The 23,360-nt window shown below is 43.7% G+C and overlaps 2 protein-coding genes across 2 annotated transcripts; both read left to right on the top strand.

Annotated features, from left to right (window-relative positions):
• The first annotated feature begins 3,553 nt into the window (after window positions 1–3,553).
• IGBP1 (immunoglobulin binding protein 1) lies at window positions 3,554–6,595 on the top strand. Its single transcript, XM_072430442.1, has 6 exons — window positions 3,554–3,782; window positions 4,279–4,575; window positions 4,779–4,974; window positions 5,102–5,184; window positions 5,271–5,383; window positions 6,191–6,595. Exons 1-6 carry the CDS (start codon window positions 3,595–3,597, stop codon window positions 6,325–6,327), a joined length of 1,014 nt encoding a protein of 337 aa, XP_072286543.1. The 5' UTR covers window positions 3,554–3,594; the 3' UTR covers window positions 6,328–6,595.
• A 2,852-nt stretch (window positions 6,596–9,447) lies between these two features.
• LOC140343559 (diacylglycerol O-acyltransferase 2-like) lies at window positions 9,448–19,037 on the top strand. Its single transcript, XM_072430260.1, has 8 exons — window positions 9,448–10,027; window positions 10,649–10,777; window positions 13,328–13,435; window positions 13,642–13,712; window positions 14,030–14,234; window positions 14,611–14,785; window positions 15,047–15,249; window positions 16,918–19,037. The coding sequence occupies exons 1-8, from the start codon at window positions 9,988–9,990 to the stop codon at window positions 17,070–17,072; spliced, it is 1,086 nt and encodes a 361-aa protein (XP_072286361.1). The 5' UTR covers window positions 9,448–9,987; the 3' UTR covers window positions 17,073–19,037.
• The last annotated feature ends 4,323 nt before the right edge of the window (window positions 19,038–23,360 follow it).

The following is a 23,360-nucleotide window of genomic DNA, read 5'->3' as shown; positions in this document are numbered from 1 at the left end:
CTCACTTACCTCCTTACCCGCTTTGGGTTACCAGACCACATTCGGTCAGTTCAGGTAGATATAGCTCAAAAAACTACCACACTGGAATAATTCCTAAATATAGTATTAAGGTTCTATCACCCAAAAAATAAGTATCTATAAAAAAATCCTGAGAAAGCCGCATGGTGACAATCATCAGGTAAAGAGATGACCACTTCAAATCCTATTCACAGGCGTTATATTCTGCTACGTCTAGTAATGTTACAAATTTCACTTATGTACTCAGTAATTAATCTTATAAGAAAAAAGATAATCCTTGTTCACTAGATATGATGATTTAACTTTATTGGAGAGTTTTGAAACTTTTCTTACTTCAAGAAGCTTGGTTTAAGTTTGCTACACAACATTTGTAGAAGTCAGTGAAAAAAAAATCAGGAGAAAACAGTCTGATCAGATAAGACATAAATTGAACTCTTTTGTGTTGTTGCACACACCATGTTTGGAGGAGAAATGGCTCTGCATATCACCTATAAAACACCAAACCAACAGGAGTTTGTAGGTGAGAACATCATAGTGTGGGGCTGGATTTCAGCATATGGTACTGGCGGTATACCAATATGGTACTTGTTCCCTGTGTCATTCCACTTTATTACACAAACCTTAATTTATGGTCATAATTGTACTGGTTTCTTTCTATGTGTGGATTACTTGGGTTGTTAATGACATCTGGTGTAAATTTCATGTCAATAGCCCTATTAGAAATATTTAGTGAAATAAACGTTGACGTGTTCAATACTTATTTCCCTACTGTAGGTGGAGGTCAGAGGGAGGAACCAATTAGATTAGCAGGGGATGCATGAAATCGACCCTACTAAAGGTGTTGGTTTCAGGGCCGTTGATGCTCTGGACTGACTTTAGTCTTTTTTTTTTAATGGCACCCAAGCAAGTTTACTGGAGCCATGCTTTGCAATGTGCTGGCATACTTAGAACGGACCCTGATTGTGATTTCCATGATTTGGTGATGCCGGCAGTGCACAGCCATATTGAAAACGGGCCTAAATTTGATTCCAACGATTCAGTGGTGCCGGCAGCACACTGCCATATTGTGAATGGGCCCTAATTGTGATTCCCAGGATTTGGTGATGCCGGCAGCACACTGGCATATTGAGAACGGACCCTGATTTTGATTCCCAGGATTCGGGGGTGCCAGCAGTAGGGATGAGTGAGCAAAATTTTAAAATTGGATCTTGCGGCGAATCGGGCCTTTTTAGCTTACCAAGCATGTAAGCGAGAACGGCCTATGCATGATCCCTTGGCACTAGAGGTTAAATGAGGACAAGCCCTCATTTAACTTCTAGTGCCCGGGGATTGCATACAGTTGGTTTACATGGCTGCATTGCACCCATGGTACTCCTCCTGTAATGATTTCCTCAATCTTCCGATGGGTCCGTGAAATCGATTCCTCGAAATTTCGCTGACCCATCGGAAGTTTGGGGAAATTTTTGGGAGAATGTCAGAGGCATTCTCGCTCATCCCTAGCCAGCAGCACACTGCCATACTGAGAACGAACCCTGATTTTGATTCCCAGGATTCTGTGGTGCTGGCAGCAGTTGAGTGCATCCCCTCCTCTCCTTTTTGGCTCTGAATAATTTTGGGTGAGGTTTAAATGTAACCCATTTCACCCCGGGGCCATCACTATCAATGAACAATAATTCATCAATAACTTTATTGCCTCTAATCAGTGAAGAGTTTGTTGCTGCTTTGCAGGTTTCACTTTCAAAAAGCTAAAAATAGAAACAAATCTACATTTTATCTCCAATCCTCCTATCAGCTCACAGATCAGAGTCACTACAAAGTGTTACATTGTATCAGATCCACAAAGGTGTCACATGACCCAGCTCACCAATCCTGGGGGCTCCTTCACACTGGATTTTAACATATACATGTATTTTGTATTTCAATGTGTGTTGGATTTGTCACTTAAATGGGCAACTCCATGTGCCATATCCCAATGCACCAAGCTTAGCTGGGGTGGTGTGATACAAAGTGCTATGTAGGATGAATGATAACCCAGTGCACTGACATTGTCCTATAGGGTGTTTATATATCATCTTCATAACATACAGGGGTGGGGTTGTCACCAGATCCGAATGGTGGGGGGTCAGACCAAACAGACTCCATGACAGTGAATATGCCAGGTCCTGACCATACTGCCCACCATAAAAGCAGGGGCCGGACCAAGCTACTATAGAGGTGAATGGATGGGGTCCAGACCATATTGCCCACCATAAAAGCAGAGACCGGACCAAGCTACCAGGGGAAAGAGAAGAAAAGAAGGCAGTTTTTCCTTCTCTGTCCCCTTTCAATAAATATCAGTCCAATTTTTGGACAATAAGGCTTTGGCACCCAAACCAATAAATGGAGTAATATATTCATATTGATAACGTGTATGGCTAGCTATATCTAGGATATAAATATTTTACCACAGAAGTGAATGCATGGATTCCAGGCGAATCAGACCCCTTTGGAAGTAAATAGACGGGGTCTGGGCCAAGCTGTCCATAGAAGTAAATAACCTGGGGCCAGACTAGGCTATCACAGAAATGAATAGACGGGGCACAGGGCAAGCTGTCTGCTATAGAAGTGAATGGGTGAGGTCTTGGCCAAGCTACCACAGAAATGAATAAGTAAGGCCCAGACCATGCCACGCCCATAGAATTAATGGGTCCAGATCACTCTGTCCACTATGAAAGTAAAAGAGCTGTGTCCAGGCCGAGCTGTCCACCATAGGGTACAATAGACGGAGACAGACCAAGATACCAAAGAAGTGAATGGAAGAGGTCCAGGTCAAACTGGCTGCCATAATATAAATAAGTGGGGTCCGAATTAGATTATCACAGGAGTGAATAGACGGGCCCCTGGCCAAACTGTCCACCATAGAAAATAACAAGCAGGGGCCGGACCAAAAAGGCAGCATCCAGACCAAGCTGTGCACAATACAGTTCAATAAGCAAAGGCCGGCCCTCAGAAGTGAATTGATGGGGTCCCGGTCAAGCTGCCACCTTTGGAAATAAATGTGTGAGGTCTTGGCCAAATAAAATTATAGAAATAAATGGACAGACCCCAGACCAAGCTGCCTGCTATAAACCTGAATGGGCGAACTCGGCGGCCAAGCTACTACAAAAGTAAATGAGTGGGGCCCCAACCAAACTCCCTTGGGGGCGGGGGCTGGACCAAGCTTACCACAAATGGAACTGAATGGGGTCCAGCTCAAGCACAAAAATAACAAAACACCAGTTTTCAGTAATCAGAATGTTCTCCTGGACACATTCAGCAGAAATAATCAGAGATAAAACTATTTATATTTTATATTTAAATTACTATTTATATTTACGGTAATTATTTTATATTTCGCCCCTCATTCTTCTCCCACCTCCGCCTCTCTGGCTCCCTCTGGTGACCACTCAGCGCAATTAACCAATCCCAAACTGAACTCTGCCACCTCCAAGATGGCTACGACGTCTTAGCGACACATCTGCCACACACAAGATGGCGACCGACGCACGTGACTTCCTGGCTACGGAGAGGCGACGGATCAAAACATGTTCTATAGCAATGGCGGCGGAGGCGGATGCTGAGCTTCCTAAATTGTCCGAGCTGCTGGAGAAGGGATGGCTGACCCTGGAGGAGACCGAGGCGACCTCCGAGCCCCTGGGGACCCGGGAGGCACAGGACAGAGTGAAGAAAGGCCTGGGGATGTTGGAGCAGGCCACACGGATGGTGACCCAGCTGGATTTGTTCAGGTAATGGTGGCGTGCGGGGTCACCTCACACATTCCCTGTGCTTTCTGCATATTTCTAATGTCAAAGTTCTAATTAAGTGGAGAGTGCATGTAAGGCGTTCTGAAGTGATAGCTTAACCCAAGGGCCACTTTAGCATAACGTTAGTGTGCAATGTTTACATTTTGTGTGTACGGCGTGCTAAAGTGACCCCCTGTGTGTATGGCGTGCCAGAGTGACCCCCCTGTGTGTGCGCGGCGTGCCAGAGTGACCCCCCTGTGTGTGCGCGGCGTGCCAGAGTGACCCCCCTGTGTGTGCGCGGCGTGCCAGAGTGACCCCCTGTGTGTAAATAGGTCCCCCCCGTGTGTGTGTGTGTGTATATAGGGGTCCCCTAGTGTGTGTGTTTTTTATTGGGGCCCCCCTGTGTATGTGTATATTGGGGCCCCCCTGTGTATGTGTATATTGGGGCCCCCCCGTGTATGTGTATATTTGGACCCCGCTCATCTCTTTCCCGTTACAGCTCCAACGAGGACCTGGATGAGATTTCCTCGACCGATCTGCGATTTCTGCTCCTCCCGGCTCTCCTCGGGGCACTGACCCTCAAACAGACCAACATGAGCAAGCGATTGCAGCACCTGGAGGCCGCGCGCGCCTATTTCATGGACTTCCTGAAGAGGTGTCACCGCTACAAAGTGTCCAGCTTTAACCTTCCCGCCAATCAGGGAGAAGGGGCGGAGCAAGAGGGGCAAATATGCATCACACAAACCGCGCCCGGTCTGACCGCCATGGCAGTGCAGAGGCAAGCCAAAATCGAGAGGTAAGTGACACCTGGCCCCCACTGCTGGGGGGAGCTCTTACTACAGAACCCCTCCCCCGTGATATATAGAGGAGGAGGTGTTCTGTAGTCCGAAGGAGCCAGATTTCTATTGGCTCAATAATTCACTGACCATAAAAATGTAATGAAGAGAACCTGCATACAGCCCCTATATCTCGGTGCCATTTCTTGTCCCCCTGGTGAAGGTACAAGCAGAAGAAGAATCTGGAGGGTAAGCTGTCCGCCATGAAGGAGGCAGTGAAGGCCGGCACTGCGGATGAGGAGCAGATCAGAGAATTTTACCTCCTGCAGCTGCGGCATTGGGTGTACATTGCCCTGGAGGAGGTGGAGAGCATTGACCAGGAGCTGCCCATGGTGAGGGCACGGGAGATGATCAAGAAGGTGAGAGATGGATCCGTGGGGGCGTGTCATACAGGCCCCTCCCACTACACATCAACCAATAGCAGGGTAAATAATTTACCACCTCTTCTGTGATTTAATAACATTTTCCCCTTTTTACCCCCTGTAGGGTAAAGAGTTACCCCAGCCAAAACAACACGCCCGGCCGCCGATGAAGCCGTTCATTCTGACGCGCGATGCTGTTCAGGCAAAGTACGGTGATGATGTTGCCGATGGTTTGTCTGTGATATTCGGTGTGTCGTGCCCCTGTGATGCCCCCTCTGTATTTTTACCCGCAGGGTGTTTGGCGCCGGTTACCCCAGTCTTCCCACTATGACGGTAGATGATTGGTATGAGAACCATCGCACTAAAGGGGTCCTCCCAGACCAGGGCGTGCACAGCAAACCCACAGGTACGTCGGGGGCCGGTACATACAATGCTATTATTTGTACCCGGGGGAAATAATTGGGGTCAGCAAAGCCTAAAGTGGGTGAAAATCCCAGAGATGGAATCCTAACCTGCAGAGGGGGGGAACCCCGCTGACCTCCTGACCAATGAGGGGGAATCCCCTGATGTCATTGGAACACAGGGGGCCCCCTATGATCAAATGACCTATTTTCTTTTTGGGGGCTGATAAAGCCCATTTCTGGGTAAAAATAAAACCCATCCCCCCACCCTTTATTTTACCTTGCATTGTGGGTATAATCCACTCCATGAGTCCCCATTTCTGGGTGCGAGGAGTCCCTATTACATTGCACTGTATCCATTCTTTTCTGGCCCTGAGGACCCCAGGCCTTGGTAGCCAATAGGAAGTCCCGTGTTATGCAGGCAGGGACATGGACACCCAACAAAAGAACCTGGCTGCTTTTACACTGAAGAAGAGGGCTTTACTGGACTGGTCACATGACCTCAGAATGTAGGTGGGTAAAAAGGGGCAGTTAGGAGGGTTTTTATTCTCTATGGGAGCAGTTAGTATGGGGGGAGGGGCTGCTTGTGAAGGAGCTTTACATTTTTTGGGTTTCCCATCCCCCTCTGTCCTGGTGATGTTGGGTCCCTGGTATGGTAATACCCCAGTGGGGACAGAAAATTGGAGCTACAACTGTTCTCTGGTCATTCAAAAACTTTCTGAAATGTCGGCAACATCTGCAGTAGCGTTGTTGGTTACTTGGGTTCCGATGCATTTTATTTTCTGATTCAAATTTTTTTTTCCTCTCTGCAGACGAGGACGCCGAGGCGGCTGAACGTGAGCGCAAGGAGGAGGTAGACGACCCCGAGGCCCTCCAAAAGGCCCGAAACTGGGATGACTGGAAAGAAACGCACCCGCGGGGATACGGAAACCGCAAGAACATGGGCTGATGTGGGTGGGGCTGTCATTTGTATAAATGGGGGAGTGCCGCTGAGACTGGAGCATGATTGGACATCATTCTCCAGTGGGTGGAGTCATGCCATAGATAGAAATATTGTGCGTGCCTTTACCTTGTGTGCTATTGGTAGATTGCCCCTCCCCTGCCCATCATATGCCCCTCCCCACAATCACAGCAAATTACAACTTTGGCTTATATTTATTTTAAATCTTTTAATGTTGGGAATTTTTGTTAAATAAATGTCTATAAAGGATAATGGCCGCACGTTTGTACCGAGTCTTATTGTCTGGGGGAATATATGGAGGGTGGGAGGGGTCTGCAGGACGCTTCATGAACACATCACAGCAACTGTGACCCCAAGGCTGGAAGAGCCCAATGGTCTATAATGTATGATGGGGGATTACCAGGATCCCTCACTGGGGACACCTGAACTCCATCATTGGGGGGGGGGGGGTGCACAACCTATTGGTCACATGGTGTGTCTGCTTCATAGGTGATTTGCTGAAAGGGTTACACAAGGTGGATGTACATCGGCGATCAAGGTCTGACACTTTATGGGGTCACAGACGTATTGACCGAGTGATGAAATTTGAGAAAATATTGATTGGGCTGTCTGGGTCAGGGATGAACTTTGAGTTCAGTGGGTTGGAGCATTTTTCATCCCTCAATGTAATACTGTATATCACTGAATGTACATAAGGCGGCTCCGACTGTCCCCGGAACCATAGCTGGGGATGTGCCAACAGGAGCAATGATTAGACAAGGCCAGGGTTTATTTCCTAAAGCAGAACTCCTACTAGGAAATGTGACATGGCTGTACAGGGAACGGACACTTTATTAGGTACACCATGCCAGGACCGGGTTGGACCCCCTTTTGCTGCCATTATTCTTCATGACACAGATACAACATGGCCCCAGGAATCATTCCTCAGGGATTTTCTTTATATTGATATGATAATATCACACAGTGGCTGCAGATTTGTCAGCTGCTCCTCCATGATGGGAATCTCCCGTCCACAACAGATCTGGGGACTGTGGGGGCCATTAAAGTCTAGTGACCTCATTGTCAATCTGAAAAGATTTGAGCTCTGTGACACACCGCGTTATCCTGCAGGAAGTAGATGATGGGGACACTGCAGCCATGAATGGACATAGCCAGCAACAATACCAAGGTGGTGCAGGGCCCCAAAGTGTGCCAAAATCCCCCCACCATTACACCACCCCCAGCCTGAACTGGTGATACCAGGCAGGATGGATCCAAGATTTAATGGAAATTCTGATCCCACCATTTAAATGCTCCAACAGAAATGGAGACATCAGACCAGACAACGTTTGTCCAAATTGTCCATGCCACATCCAAAGTCACTGAATTCACCTTCCTTACACATACTTATGATCAGTATAAATCTCAACAGATTGTCCTCACAATGTCTACATGTCGAAATGTATTGCCCTGTGATTGGCCTATCAGATTATTGGATGAGCAACAGGTGTACCTAATAAAGTGGCCAGGGACTGTATATCAAAACATCAAGGGTCCAAAAATATTCAATTGTATTTAATTTTTTTTTAATATTTTGTCCCATTTTGCATTGCTGCAAACATAAAAAATAATCGGTTAATTAACTAATAGTTGATTAGGGTCAATAGGGGGTAAATTGGTTCAACAGTTTTTTCATGCCTGATTAATATTTATCTGACTTTCTCAGCACATCAGATCATTTTGAGCATTTGGATTTGGATTTCTCTGTTTTTCAGTGTGTGGTCCGTTGTTTATTTACAATTTATTCCTCCTGCCAAAAACCACTGCCCAGAAACATTGTGACACAATTTTCATCTAAACTCCTTTCATGTTTACATTTGTCATAATCAAATTATTCAGATACACAGATCACTCATTATAACCCTCCCCCTTCTCCTGGCGTAATGTTATGTAGGTTCCCTTTGTGACCCCACAAGACCTCTGAAGCTGTCCTGTGCTATCCAAGACTCTTCCTGTTATGCACCCTACTGCCCCCCCTTCCCTCCCAAAATGCACCCTGCTGCCCCCACTGCCACCTCTTCCCATAATGCACCCTGCTGCCCCCACTGGCATCTCTTCCCATAATGCACCCTGCTGCCACCACCTTCCCTCCCAAAATGCACCCTGCTGCCCCCATTGGCACCTCTTCCCATAATGCACCCTGTTGCCCCTCTTCCCATATTGCACCCTGCTGCCCCCACTGGCAACTCTTCCCATAATGCACCCTGCTGCTCCTCTTCCCAGTTTGCACCCTGCTACCCCCCCTGACCACTCTTCCCATAATGCACCAGCCTGCCCCGGCTGCCCCCTCTTCCCATAGTGCACCCTACTGCCATTTTTTTACACACACCTTGGCATCCAAATGACCAAAATAGGTCCAGTTCTGACACTCATGAATTGATTGTAAGTACTTTCAACAGTGGAAAGGGGTCAGCATGAGCACTCTGATATAACTACATGGCCACAGCAAGCTTCAATTCTCTCCGTATCTTTTGGCTATCATGGCTGACCTGACTTCCTATCATGGCCGGGATTAAGTATGTCAGCAAGTCGTGCTACAAGAGCTCTTCTGTAGGGTCGGATGGGATAACCTCCAAGATGGCTGACCTTTTGTCCTTTCATTGAGGCCTTTTTTTTTTTAGCACTAACTAATGCATACTGGGAACATCTCACAAAACCTGGAGGTGCTTTGGAGATGTCCTGACCCATCTTCCAGCCATCACAATTTGGCCTTTGTCAACATTCCAACAATTTCTGCCTTATATATCCCCCAACATTAGGGATCATTATAACCAGATCACCAAAGTGATCACCTGTCAGAAAGTCGGCATGATTTATACCCCCCCCCAGTCAGGGGTCATTTAACCCAGATTGTCATTATGATCACTTCACCTGCCAATCCTGGGAATCCTTTAAACAATCTTTATAAACTTAGATCTCCCCAACTTTGCCCAAGCAACTTTATGAGCAAAGTAGTTTTTGCCAAAATTTGGCACCACTGGTCCCTCTTCCAGAAGCCATACACACAATACCCGGTTATGTAAACCTTCAATATAAATCACAATCTCCATATACAGAATGATCACAATCCTCGTTCAGTGCACATAACTAACACCGATCCATGGGTGTCAGCTGTAATATTATTGTCCAGGTGATGTAATTCTTGTTTTCTGACATATTCCACTCACAGAACCCAGCGACGGTTCGGCCAACATTACACTGTAACCTATGACACAAACCATCGGCAGTTGAATATTAAAAGGCTTTGAGTTGACTCGTCTGTTGTTCATCCTCAGGGACACTGATAAGGAGCTGAGTTTGTTTTGGACTGGATCCCAACGCTGGACCAAGGGCAGAGAATGGTTTCATAACACAGAATGTTCCATCGTACAGTGCACGGGGTGATATACACAAGGTGTTTATGTCACCCGCTGGATCACTCCCTGTTTTGTTGCGGTCGAGGACAGACGTTCTTTAACATATACATTGCTCTGACTTTGACGCCGATGATTTGCTCCAGTGACAAATAGTCCAGGTGCTGCTTCGCCTCCGCTTTATCTCGGAAGTGGTGTCTTCCACAAATAGACTTTATGACCCTTCTAATAGTGGCAGGAAAAAAATAGCGAAGCCATGAAAACCATTATTGCAGCGTATTCCCGAGACCTGGGCGGTAAGTATCAATGTATCTACATTCTTATACTTCATATCCAACCAATTGCTACAATGCTGTAAGATTCAATATAGGAAAGGAAAGATCTCTGAAGGAACACTAGAGATCGCTCCGTAGTCTAATATTGATTATTACGGTATATCAATTAGAAGTCAGATTTCATGTTTGTGAGCTTTTCTGAAGTTGTGCCATGTCAGCAGTTTATTATTGCACAGGTGGAGGTTATGAATATTTGGTGGGATGGGGGCGCTCTTGGGCAGTCGGCGTTCCCAGGGCTACCTTGGTGGACCAGTGTGGTGACCAAGGATGGTGGTCCTGGTGCTGAGATTTATGGAGCCTGGAAAAAAAATAATGTATTAATTTGCTGTGTGTTTGCTGAGATGCATCAAAAAAACAATGCAGCCTGCTATGCAACTTGGAGCAGCAAACTGCACCATGGGTACCCAGATTTGCATGCATGTAAGTGTTGTCACCCTAAAATAAGACAATTCTGCCCAATGGGCAAAGACAATCTGGCAGGGATTATAACCCTGCACTACAATGTCACATTCCAGGTGCAAATACATGGAGTGCAGGTGTTGATTGATAACAATATGTAATCACTATCATTATGTGTTTCAGGAAGCCGGCTCACATTGCGATCTGCCCTGCAGTCCATCTGTGCCGCAGCTACACCACCTCAGGAGCACCTTCGGTCATGTATGCAGCTCCTGGTAATAGTACAATGGATATTCACCTTCCTGCTGATGGGTGAGTCTTCAGAGCAGCCATCACTTTGAATTCTGCACCAGCCAGGGTTCCATGGAACCCCAAGAATCCTTCAGAGGTTGCTAGGGGTTCCTCAAATTTCAAGCTGATTGACCTGCAAAGTTGCCACCACTTGGTAGAGCTAGCTGCATGACTCCAATGATGTTCTGAATTGTCTATAAAGGGGGTATTCTACCTCAGCTGTAGGGGGCATACTTTCCACTCGCCTCCAATTTAGAAGACTTTATTTCCCATTGACCCCCCAATAATGGTTTAGGAGGGGTTCCAGGAGACCTGAAAATGGTTTCAAGGTTCCTCAAGAGGTTGAGAAAGGCTACTATAGAGTCTACACCATTCTCACACAGGGTTCCTCCAGGGGTTGCTAGGGGTTCGACAAACCTATTTGATGATGCCTGGGTTCTGGGTGGCATGCCAGTTCTGGGGTCGACTCCATTTGGTAGAGATAGCTGGATGACTTCAATGATGTCTTTAGGTGTCTATGAAGGGGTTATTCATACTACACTTTAGGGGGGATGGTTTCCAGGACCACATATTTAACAGGCTTTTTTACCCACTGACCCTCCAACATATTGGTTTCAGTAGGAGTTCACTAAAACTGTAACATTACTTTAAGGATTCCTCAGGGGTTAGAAGGTTGAGAAAGGCTGCTATAGAGTCTACACCATTCTCACCCAGGGTTCATCCATAGGTTGCAAGGGGTTGCTTGACTGACCCCCCATTTAATGATGCCGGCATAGTTTTTGGGACGACACTTAGTAAAGCCAGCTTTATGACTGATGATGTTTTTAGGTGTCTATAAAGCCAATGTAGGGGACATTATTTCCACTGATCTACAATTTAGCAGCTTTTATTACCCTCTAACAATGGTTTAGGAGGGAGTGCCCGGTGACCTGAAAAATATTTTTCAAAGATTTCCTATGGGTTAGAATGTTGAGAAAAGTTACTATGGAGTCTACACCATTCTCATCCAGGGTTCCTCCAGAGGTTGCAAGGGGTTCCTTTAACCCTCATCGACCTTTCAATGACCTTATTTTTTTGTAGGTGTTCCCTTAGACCTAAAAACTACTTTAGGGGTTTGCCAGGGGTGGAAAGATTAAGAAGGGTTACTATAGAGTCTACACCATTATTATTATTATTCAGGGTCCCTTCTAGGGGTTCCTTGAACTCTGTAAGACCCCTTGATTTGATGATGCCCCCGTCGCCAGCACCCTTCTGTAGAAGCAGCTGAATGACTTTAATGATATCTTTAGATGTGTAAAAGTTTTATTCCACCCCCATTGTAGGGGGCATTTTTTCATGTCCCACCAATTTACATGCTTTTTCCAACTGACCCTCTAATGGGTTTCAGTAGTTTTAACTGAAGACCTGAAAAATAATTCAAGGGTAACTCAGGGGTAAAAAGTTTGAGAAAGGCTGCTTTATACAATCTGGAAAAGTTTTGTCCAAGATTGAATAAATATAGAAAATATATAAAATTACAAATTAGGACAAACGTCTATTGAATGGGGGTCTCCATTGTTAAGGATTGGTTAATGTGGATGAAGTTATTCCAAAATATAATATTGGTTTTACTTCCTATGGCTGGGGAAGGCAATACATAATAAATTGTGTAACCCCCTCCCTTTATATACAGGGGGGTGATTAGGTTAAGAATTTACTTAAATTAACCAATGGTTATACATGAATTGACTAATCAGCAGATAGAAACTAATCTGAGATTATTTATTCAGCTAGTAAGCTGAGTGTCGAGAGACCATCTTGAGGCAACAAGTGGACATTCCAGGGAATGGGGTCTATTTTGGGGGTAATGCCCTAGGTATGGAGCCTCATTGGTCCTTGATAGGTGTCCTGCACACAGAACCAGCAATATTGTAATGAAACCCAGCAATTCAAATATAAATACTGAAATCCAAAGACTCTGTAGAGCAAGTAAATGTAACTTCTAGGCTCCGGCACATTCCTGGGGCAATCTTCAGCACCCCTACATTACCCCGAACTTGTTCTGGTTGGGATTGGCTGCAACTAGATAAGGTAACAGAAAGGATGAGGGTGACTACTTCTTCGTCTCCAGACCAAATACATCTGGGGACTGCAGGGATAGGCAGCAGCGCCCATGGGTGACATTGACGTCAGGGGATGTTGCTTGGACCATGTAGTTCAGATTGGGAGGTGTTGCAGATCACCAATGAGATGAAAGCTGGGAAAAGAGTTGAAGTCACCAATGGTGGCTCCCATCAGGGACTGGCACCACGGTGCCCCAGCTGAAGACAGCCCCCCAACCAATGGATGATATCACCATTGCCTAGAAATAATTCTGTAAATTCCGGGTCACATTGATTACTGGTATCATTCTAATCCTGAGAGCCCTGAGGAAGTGAGGTGTGATCCGCGTAAACGTGTTGTAAATGTTCATAAATATTCTCTGGAGCCAAAAAGGATCATCAGAATTTGTGAAATATTAGCAGCAGCTTCCACTTGCTCATAGATGGAGTTTCCCTCTCGTTTTAATATTTATCCTCATTTTCTTTTCAGGTTTGGTGTTCCTGATGATCTTCACTTACCTCTTCTTCACATACCTGTGGCTTATATCTGCTGCTTATCTGAGCTGGCTTCTGCTGGACTGGGAAACACCTGAAGCAGGTAACAATCTATCTGGTCCACACACTTTTCTCAGCACAATCATTATTGGCTGGATTGGGGGAATGGTTCTCTAATCTCACCTGTAGTCTGATCTCAAGCCCCGCCCCCTGTTCTCACCTGCTGGATTGTACATTAACGAATTAATGTCCAATCACGTAATAATGTTAAATATTGATTTTTTCAACTCCTTTTTTTTTTATTTGAAGGGGGTCGGCGCAGTGAGTGGGTGCGGAATTGGTCTATCTGGAAGCATTTTCGGGATTACTTCCCTATACAGGTATCAGGCTCACAATCCATATTTTTTATCTGTGGTCAGTGGTAATGCCACCATGTTAGAGGAGGAGGGCGCCAGTGCCACCTGTCCATTACTGCACAATGGTGAGCCATAGCAGGGTAATGAGCGCTTGCTTGTAGTCAACACTAGGGGGCGAATGTAATAACACATGAAGGCGATTGGGAGATGGGGATAAAGCATTGTAACACTTTATAACAGGAAGTACCAGAACAAAGAGCCTAATGGCAGGATCACTAGGGATTTATTTATTAAATTGATCTTTGCACCTTCACATTTATCTTTTCATCCCGTCCCTGCAGCTCGTGAAAACCCACAACCTCCCTCCGGGCCGGAATTACATCATTGGCTCTCATCCGCACGGAATTCTCTGCATTGGAGCATTTTGTAACTTTGTGACCGAATCCACCGGCTTCTCTCAGAAATTCCCTGGAATTCGGCCCCATTTGGCCACACTTGCAGGGAACTTCCGGATGCCCATCCTGCGGGAATATATGATGAGTGGAGGTGGGTGACAACACTATTTATTTTCATTCAGTCATTAGTGACAACACATCTGAGATTGTACAGATATATAGAGGCTCCAATCACTAAAAATAAAGACCTAAAATATAGGAATGGCAGGGATCAGACTGGGAGAGGGAGGACCAGCACTGAGAGCCAATCAGAGGAGCTTTGGATACATGTGTTGACAAAGAGCATGCTGATAGGAGGGGAGAACAGAGTGATTTTGGAAACCTGCACCAGGATTGCTGTTCTCTATGCATTGGGGGTGCAGAAAATTTTCAATATGGGCCTCCTTGAAGGAGATCATTGTCTGGGGGTATCTTTGTGTTATACCGGACTGCGTATAATGTGATGTTATCCCTTTCTTTCCCCCCAGGACTGTGCCCGGTGAATCAGAAGGCAATTGGCTATACTCTGTCCCAGAAGGGGCGTGGCAATGCTGTGGTTATTGTCATAGGTGGCGCTGCTGAGTCCCTATCCTGCCAACCAGGTGTGACAAAGTTGATCCTGAGTAGAAGACGAGGCTTTGTGCGATTGGCATTGGAGTATGGGTCAGTGATACTGATATTATAACTTGTATCTTACAATGATTTCTGGTTTTATTATTCTCCCTCTCCAGCAGGGAAGTAGAAGACCTCCACAAATTCCCACAAACACACTTTTGGGGCATAAGGGCACCCCCTAATATTTGAAATGTTGGGGGGGCCACTCCATATTAATGTGTATGAGGGGCAATCAGCTCTTCTGGAAGAGTTCTGTGACACCCCAGCTCTATAATACATCTGTGTGTACTGACCTCTGATTTCCCACAGGGCCGACCTGGTCCCCTCCTTCTCCTTCGGTGAGACGGACTTGTATCAGCAGGTTCAATTCTCGGAGGGTAGTATCCTGCGCTTAGCTCAGAACAAATTCCAGAAACTTTTTGGTTTTGCTCCGTGCTTCTTCTACGGCCGAGGGTTCACCGCACCGGACTCCAAGGGCTTCATCCCCTACTCACGGCCAATAACAACCGTCGGTAAGTTTCCCCATCATGTTCAGTCAGAGGGGTCACCAAATTGAAGGGTAAATCAGTCAGCAATAAAAAGGGGTCCTTAGGATTAAGATTCGATTTAGATAAACTTTAACAAATTGGGGATACAACACACAGCTAATAAATGTGACTGAAGCACCCCTCCTTCAGTCACATTTATTGGGTGTGTCATGTATCCCCAATTTGTTAAAGTTTCTCTAAATGAAATGTAGAGGGGTGTCGTACGTTGTGTTCTTCTACCTTACTGCCCCCCCCCCCCTGCACTCACCGCCAATTCCCAGCTGTAAGAATGACAGCTGGTTGTTCCTGTGTGACATACAGGCTGTAAAGGTTACTCTGCCACAAAACATTGCAAAGTGCTGAGAATGAAAAAGGATTCACTTACTGTGTATATGCTATCACTAAAAGCAAGCTGAGAAAGTGAAAAAAATATTTAATAAGGTATTTTGTATGCAACAAATTTTACAATATAATTTTTCATTTAATTTACAGTAACACCTGAGAAGTAATATTATTAATTATTATTATTATTATTATTAATAATAAATAATAATAAAAATAATAATGAACAGTATTTATATAGCGCCAACATATTACACAGCGCAGTACATTAAATAGGAGATGCAAATGACAAAAAGTCACATGACAAATAGACAAATGACACTGGAGAAAGAGAGGATCCAAAAGACAAATAGTGACACTGGAGAAAGAAAAGACCCTGCCCCAAAGAGCTTACAATCTAGCTTACTTCTACAGCAGTGATCCAGGTCTGACCCGCATTTCAGATCCAGCTGTGCCGCAATGGCCAAGTGGGTGCAGGGTTTATGTTTCTTGTATAGTAATGAGGTTCTACCTATCACACCCATACACAATACACAGGAAATATATTATTGTGATGTGAGAGAAGTGTGTGGTTGGGCGATTCTGATTTTGATCCCCATAAAACCCAATGTAACCATATAATAGGAATGTTATTACCACCAGCAGCAGGCTGTAAATCCCACAGCGAAAAAAAATTGTGGTCTTGGGGAGCCCCTGCTAAAACCAATTCTTTAGGGGTCAATGGAAAAAATGCCCCTTCATTGGTGGTCAGTGGGAAGAATGCTTACATTAGGTCCAGTGGAGAGAATGTCTACTTTTATTGACCATTAATTTCAGCAAAAATCAGTAAATTTGGCAAAATTTCACCCTCTAATATGCTTTTCATGTGTTAAATTATACAGACAGTGACACAGGGGGAGGAGAGGACCCTCCCCGAAGAGCTTACAATCTAGGAGATGGGGAAGTAACACACAGTAGGAGGATACTAAATATCTGATTGATCTGATATCTCATGTAATGATAAAGTTATTGCTAAGTTATCAGACTGGTGGTGTGAAAAATGCTCCTGCCTATAGGGGGCGTACAGGGGTGAGACCAAAAGGGGTGATTAAAAAAAATAATATTCCTCTCTCTGTGTTACCTTTATCGGCATCTCTGATCCTTTGTTGTGTTGTGTGAACATTGGTGGGGAGATGACTTTGTACACTTGTGTCTGGTCATGTGACCCTGGTATCACCTCGAGTGCCTGACGGACAATTTTGATCAATTGGATTTAAATTTTTCTGTAGATTGTTAAAAAAAAAATATTTTTTTTTTTATGTTTTTCTGCAGTGGGGGAGCCGGTGACAGTCCCCCAGATAAAAGACCCCAGCCCAGAGATCGTGGATCTGTATCACAACATGTACAAATGTTCTCTGCTCAAACTGTTCCATGAACACAAGACGAAATACGGACTGGGAGAGAACGCCGATCTGCAAATTTTGTGACCTCGGGCCCTTTTAAGACTTTACGGATCTGCCGAGGGATATGGATGTAGTCTGGTGTACATTGGAGATTCATGATGGCTGTTTGGGGGGATGTTGGTGACCAATGTTTGTCCAATGTGGACTTTGCAGAAATAACATAGAAAATACTATAAATACCAAGAATGAAGAGACAATATCATAATACTATGACCCGGGATCAGGGGTCCATAATCTTAGAATTTCAGACCCCCGGTGACCTGCCCAATACATTTCCATTCACTAAATCATCCAAATCATCATCTTTATCATCACTGGTTTTATAGCTGTGACTTCACACAACACCGAAAGGAAAATCGTAGGGGTTTTAATATATTTATATATCATATATATCAATGATTTTAATATTTTTATAAAAACTGCAAATCACAAATACACAAATGAGCCGCAACTAGAGAGATTCTTACTGTTGTTTTTGTGTAATCAGAACATGGAATTGAGGTCAATAATGGCAATAAGTCATCTGACATCCAATCTCTGCTGATTTCAGGTTTAATAATATAGAGAGTCTAATTTCAATTGTTTTTAAATATTTAGACATTCAGGGCTTGTATACAAGTTATAGAATGCAAAGAGAGGACCAAACCAAGTGATGAGGCAATTCAAAGTAATAGAGGGACCGGAGCTATGGATTTTCATGGTTTAGGTATCCCGGTCTTATATCTTTTATATTGTAACCCTGATGAAAGGCCCTGATACAATGATGTGAAGGGCGCTGATATGTGTCGGATGATTTGTTATGATCCTAATATGGGATATTAAAGTTACTTTTTAATCTTTCATCACTTGGTCTGGCATCTAATAAATCAATAATAGTTATCTAAATATTCTAGACATACTGTACTATCATCCATTTTGGTTCATATCTGAAATGTGCTCCTATAGATGTTTTAGAATGAAAAGACACAAATAGAAGACTAAGCCAAGTGATGGAAGAGTCCAAAGAACTTTAATAGTAGGACTTGAAATCTATATGTCCATGGTGTGGCCATCTCTGATCTTGCTCATTCAATATTATAGAACAGAACAGAAGTTTTTATGTTACTTTGGACTCCTCTATCACTTGGTCTGGTTTCTAATAAATCAATAAAACCTATTGTACTATCATCCCTTGCTATTCATACCGGAATTGCTTTCCCTTTAGTTCTAGAATGCAAAAAAAAAAACAGGTAGAGGGCCAGAGCAAGTTATGGAAGAGTCCAAAGTAAATCCAAAAACCTAAATTAGGATTGCAAAATCTTTCAGACCTGAGATCCTTATATCAATAGTGTATCTTATACTTCTTGTTGTGGCCCTGAAGGAGGGATGTATGGTCCTTAATATATTTTGGCTGTTTGTTCTTATAATCTTAGTATGAGTTATTAATGTTTGGTCTCATGTTTGGTTCCATCGTCATGTTTGAATTCTGATATTCCACAAAGAAGCCTTGGCCAAGGAACACAGCCCAACCAGAATATTGCTATCCCCACAACCATAAACACCCAAAGTCCCATTGCCTCTGAGTTTTGCTTTTTACTCAAAGAACTCTTGGAGTTGCTTTTACACCCTCTTTGCAACAAAGTTCCATTGTAGGTGCTGCCAAATACCTGGTGCTCCTGGGGTATAGAAGATCTGGTCATCTCCTAGCATAATTCTATGCGTTGGGCCAGGTCTGAACATACAAGCTCTTGTTAGGAGGAGGGCGATGTCAGAAACATGGGGTAAGCACCACTATTATCCTAGGGTTAGGGCTGAACACCAATGCAATGGTGGTGGTAGGGCAGAGAATGGGGGGTATGAGGACTACTGATAAATGTGGTTTGTTCTTATGCCAGGGTGTTGGCCAATATGGTCCTGGGCAAAGGCAACATTATGATATCATATAAGTTGTTTTTTATAAACCTGTACTGACATGCTGTAAATAAACATTGATCTTTATATAAAAACAAAGTCTACTGTGATACCCATTAAAGTGAGGAGACACAAGGAGATGTAGACCACAGTGGTTGTAGGGATTCAGCATCACAGTTATGGAGCAAAACAGGAACAAAAGTAAAAACAAAGATTATTTCAGACAATAGTTTTTTAATTAACAGAGCAGTCATTTATTGGGGCATTCTGTCATTAAAGCAGCAGGTGGCGGTAGAGTTCTTTGGGTGGTTTTCTGGTCTTATTGGGCAGATTTGGTGGATTTGGTGGCATTACATTAAATGTAATATTTTATTTAATGTATAATGTATAATGTATTTATTTTATTTAATTCATGTTTAAATAGAAAATTGCAACAAGTGACTTTTTGTTGTGTTCCCCCGAGACTTTCATGTGGAAGCTGCCGTCATTCTAATAATATCTTTTTAAGGGAATTAAGGAAATGATACAAAATATGCAGAAGGAAATAGAACTTATGAAGCTGATTTTCATGAAATCTCTTCAATATAATAAACCCAATTATGATATTCTGATATCTTTATAAACCTGATCGTTTTGTGTTCTCTCCATATTGTGTATTTTTTTTTATAAAATCCTCCTTTTACAATGTGATGGAGAATGTCATACACAGGATGTGTTTGTTTCTTCATGGGGAACTTTGTGGAGAAGAAGTGAAAGTCAGTAAAGTTATTTTTCACATTTAATTATAGCAACCGCAGTGATGTGGTTATCACCTCATAGAGGAAGATCAAAGATCAGGAATTTGGGGAATATCAGAGTTCACAGATGGCCCTGCTATGTTGTTTTATATCATTTATGTTTTGAAAGTTCATGAGAATGGAAGCAATGAGCGGCCACTCTTAGATGTTCTATATTAATCGACAGGGAGTAAAGGGACCCTGTGGGGCATGAATAAAAATATGGGGTATTCTGGGAAAGATGTGGCCCATTCACTTCATCTTCAGCCATTAGTTGGTTTCAAAGGACTCTTTCACTTTGCCCACTCAGGATAAAAATACCGGGCCCTGCCCCCCAAATACAACTGGCTTTCACAGGGTGTTGGATTATTTAATAATGTTAAGTTTCACTTAGTGTTCAATCCACATCCTCCCGCTGGTGACTCCTCAATTCTTTCTATATAGGGGAATCAGGACCACCTTCCTCCTGCTGGTGACCCCTCTAGTGATGGTGACCCCACAATTCTATCTATATAGGGGAATCAGGACCACCTTCCTCCTGCTGGTGACCCCTCTAGTGATGGTGACCCCACAATTCTATCTATATAGAGGAATCAGGACCTCCTTCCTCCTGCTCTATATAGAGGAATCAGGACCTCCTTCCTCCTGCTGGTGACCCCTCTAGTGATGGTGACCCCACAATTCTGTCTATATAGAGGAATCAGGACCTCCTTCCTCCTGCTGGTGACCCCTCTAGTGATGGTGACCCCACAATTCTGTCTATATAGAGGAATCAGGAAAAGATGCAGATGCTTCACTTTCTTTGCAGTTTCATTTCTTTCTTTGTATTTATATTTCTTTTCATTATAATTACTTTGTATTTTTTCTTCCTGAAGTTTCACATTAGAAATCTTTTCACACATCTCTGGTTCTGGCTGCATTGTCAGGAGATTTGGGAACAATCAGCGTCCAGTGAATGGGATGCATTGATGTTTGTGAATTCCAGGACACAATGGTATTTTAGAAGCTTTTCTCTGCCTCTCATTTACTTTGCTAATTACAGTTGGGGGTCTCTGTTGTCCTCTGTATTGCTGCAGGCTGAAGTTGTCAGTGGTTGTCCAATGGAGCTAATGGAATTGTCTGAATTCTTTGCTCTGATTATTTGGCTACATGGAGATGTTTGATGGTAATGTTGTGTTGAAAGCTTCAACTAAAGCAATATTTCTCCATACAAAGTAAAGTGTCACCGCTGTTGTATGATATAAAATAATGCGCTCACTACAGCTACCCTCTCCATTCACTATACATAGAGACAAATCTATAGAAAGAATGACAGCAAAAATAGATCGAATCTGCCCTTTTTTTCTAAATAAATGTCAAGCAAATATACAAAACACAGATTAAACCAGCTCTGTTATTAATCCATCATTATATTTAAATGTTAAGTATTTAATTCTGCAGTCTTTTCTCAGCAGAGCTAATTTTAGGGGAACAGAAGCAGCACAAGGAGCACAGTTGAACTCATTAATTGCTTCTTCTCTTTCACTGTCCAAGCGACAAACATAAATTTGGTCTTGTACAATTTAAGACAGGTTTGCAGGATCTGTTTACATTTTTTAGTAATGGATAGACAGAAATAGAAATCCTTTGGTAGATATATTTAGACCTTAATTTGTGAATTTCAATGTCTCACTCTTCAGAAGCTTGATTGCTACTCCCCCAAGTCCAAGCATTCCTTTACTCAACCACCAGTACCACCAGGTCCCCTCTTCCCTAGGTTGACTACCAATCCCCCCCCTTTTTCCCTAGGTTGACTGCCAGTTCCAAAAGCCCCCCCCAATCCCTCCACCCCCCCTCCCCTTCCATAGGTTGACTGCCAGTCCCACCAGGTTGCTCCTTCCCTAGGTTGAATGCCGGTCTCACCAGGTTCCTCTTTCCTTAAGTTGACTGCCAGTCCCCCCAGACCCCCCTTCCCTGGGCTGACTACCAATCCCTCCACCCCCTCTTCCATAGGTTGACTGTCTGTCCCACCAGGTTCCTCCTTTCCTAGGTTGACTGCCAGTCCCACCAGGCCACCCCATTCCCTAGGTTGACTACCAATCCCACTTCCCCCCCCTTCCCTAGGTTGACTGCCAGTCCCACCTGGTTCCATTCTTCTATCTTATTACCCCTAGGAAGCATGGTGGCTCAGTGGTTAGCACTCTAGATCCAAGTTCAAACCTCAACCAGGACACTATCTGCATGGAGTTTGCAGGTTCTCGCCGTGTTTGTGTGTGTTTCCTCCGAGTACTCCGGTTTCCTCCCACATTCCAAATTCATGCAATTGGCTTCCCTCAAAAATTGACCTTAGACTGTAATAATAATATATGGCTATGGTAGGGACATTAGATTCTGATCTTCTTTGAGGGACAGCTAGTGACATGACTATGGATTTTGTACAGCGCTGTGTAATATGTTGGCGCTATATAAATACTGTGTAATAATAATATCCCTGGTAGGATGTCAAAATACAGTGGCTTGGGTGTTTTTGGCCCCATTATCTCATGAAGCTGCCATTTTCCCCAAACATTTTGTACAATATTCCACCATTGCTGCTTTGTAACGCCCTTTTTGCAGAGCTTGGTTTGGATTCTAACTGGCTTACAATTTCAAAATGTTAGGAAAGTTAATCTTATCCACAACTGATAGGACTTCTTAGAAGTTCTCTTATCTCTACTTATTACAAACACTGCACCAAAAGTCCTGAAAATACCTGACACAGCGAGAATCTGACCCGTCATTAGGTCAGCTTGTGGTGACCACACTAACATGTTACAAGAGATTTGGACCCCATTCCAGGAAAATGATTCTTTGGCCTCGCTGACAATTCCTCGATTACTGTCAAAAAGATCCAGCTGTGTCTCCTCAAAGGAATATTTACTCCTTGCAAAAATCCAGAGGAATGCAACACAAAGCCTGCCCGTCTCTCCTCCATTCTGCACGGTCCTCACACAATGACAGCTAATCCATTATTTAAGGAACAAGGGACATTCCAGGGACTGTTTTATGAGTAGTGTGGTCCCGGCTACAGATTTCCGGCCCATCACCATGGAAATATTAACAGCTCAGTGATAAAAGCAGGAGATGACAAAAGAAAAGGGAAAAAATCTGGAATGACTGCGGAACTACTGACTGTAAAACTTAATTTTATTGGGTGAAGTTTGGAAATAAAATAATGGGGACAAAATTTGTAAAAACCACCTATTTTAGGGGATGTTTTTTCTTTAAATGTTGTATTAAATTTCATATAAACTTATACATTTTCCTGTGTTCTATAAATTTACAGTTGCTGTAAAATTTTTATTTTTTCCAATCAGTTTTTTTTTTTTGGACATTGGAAGAGGATAAGCAAAGTATTGGGGAATGGGCCGATGAGTGCAGGTGATCCTTAAAAGGGGGTGAAGCATCGTTTTTAAACCCCCATGCATGAAGATAACGGTCTCCTAATTGTACTTTGGTAAAGTGTAACAACACAGGATCACAATACAGGACACTAAAAGCGTTGTCACCCTAAGTGCTAAAAAGGTCCTTTATGGCAGAATCACTGGAGACGATTTTATCTGATTGAGTTAACTTACCAAAGGCGAATAAAAGTACAATTATATATTTAGAATTATAAGTATAAATA

Source organism: Pyxicephalus adspersus, chromosome Z (assembly GCF_032062135.1).
Source record: "Pyxicephalus adspersus chromosome Z, UCB_Pads_2.0, whole genome shotgun sequence".
Lineage (NCBI taxonomy): Eukaryota > Metazoa > Chordata > Amphibia > Anura > Pyxicephalidae > Pyxicephalus > Pyxicephalus adspersus.
Note: the sequence above shows the minus strand (reverse complement) of the source record. Positions and strands in the feature narration are given on the sequence as shown.

Coding starts and splice junctions, on each gene's coding strand:
- IGBP1 (XM_072430442.1), top strand. CDS start 3,595: ATGGCGGCGGAGGCGGATGCTGAGCTTCCTAAATTGTCCGAGCTGCTG. Junction 4,975..5,101: donor CACGGGAGATGATCAAGAAG/GTGAGAGATGGA, acceptor TACCCCCTGTAG/GGTAAAGAGTTACCCCAGCC. Junction 5,185..5,270: donor CGCGATGCTGTTCAGGCAAA/GTACGGTGATGA, acceptor TTTTACCCGCAG/GGTGTTTGGCGCCGGTTACC.
- LOC140343559 (XM_072430260.1), top strand. CDS start 9,988: ATGAAAACCATTATTGCAGCGTATTCCCGAGACCTGGGCG. Junction 13,436..13,641: donor CTGGGAAACACCTGAAGCAG/GTAACAATCTAT, acceptor TTTTATTTGAAG/GGGGTCGGCGCAGTGAGTGG. Junction 13,713..14,029: donor GGGATTACTTCCCTATACAG/GTATCAGGCTCA, acceptor CCGTCCCTGCAG/CTCGTGAAAACCCACAACCT.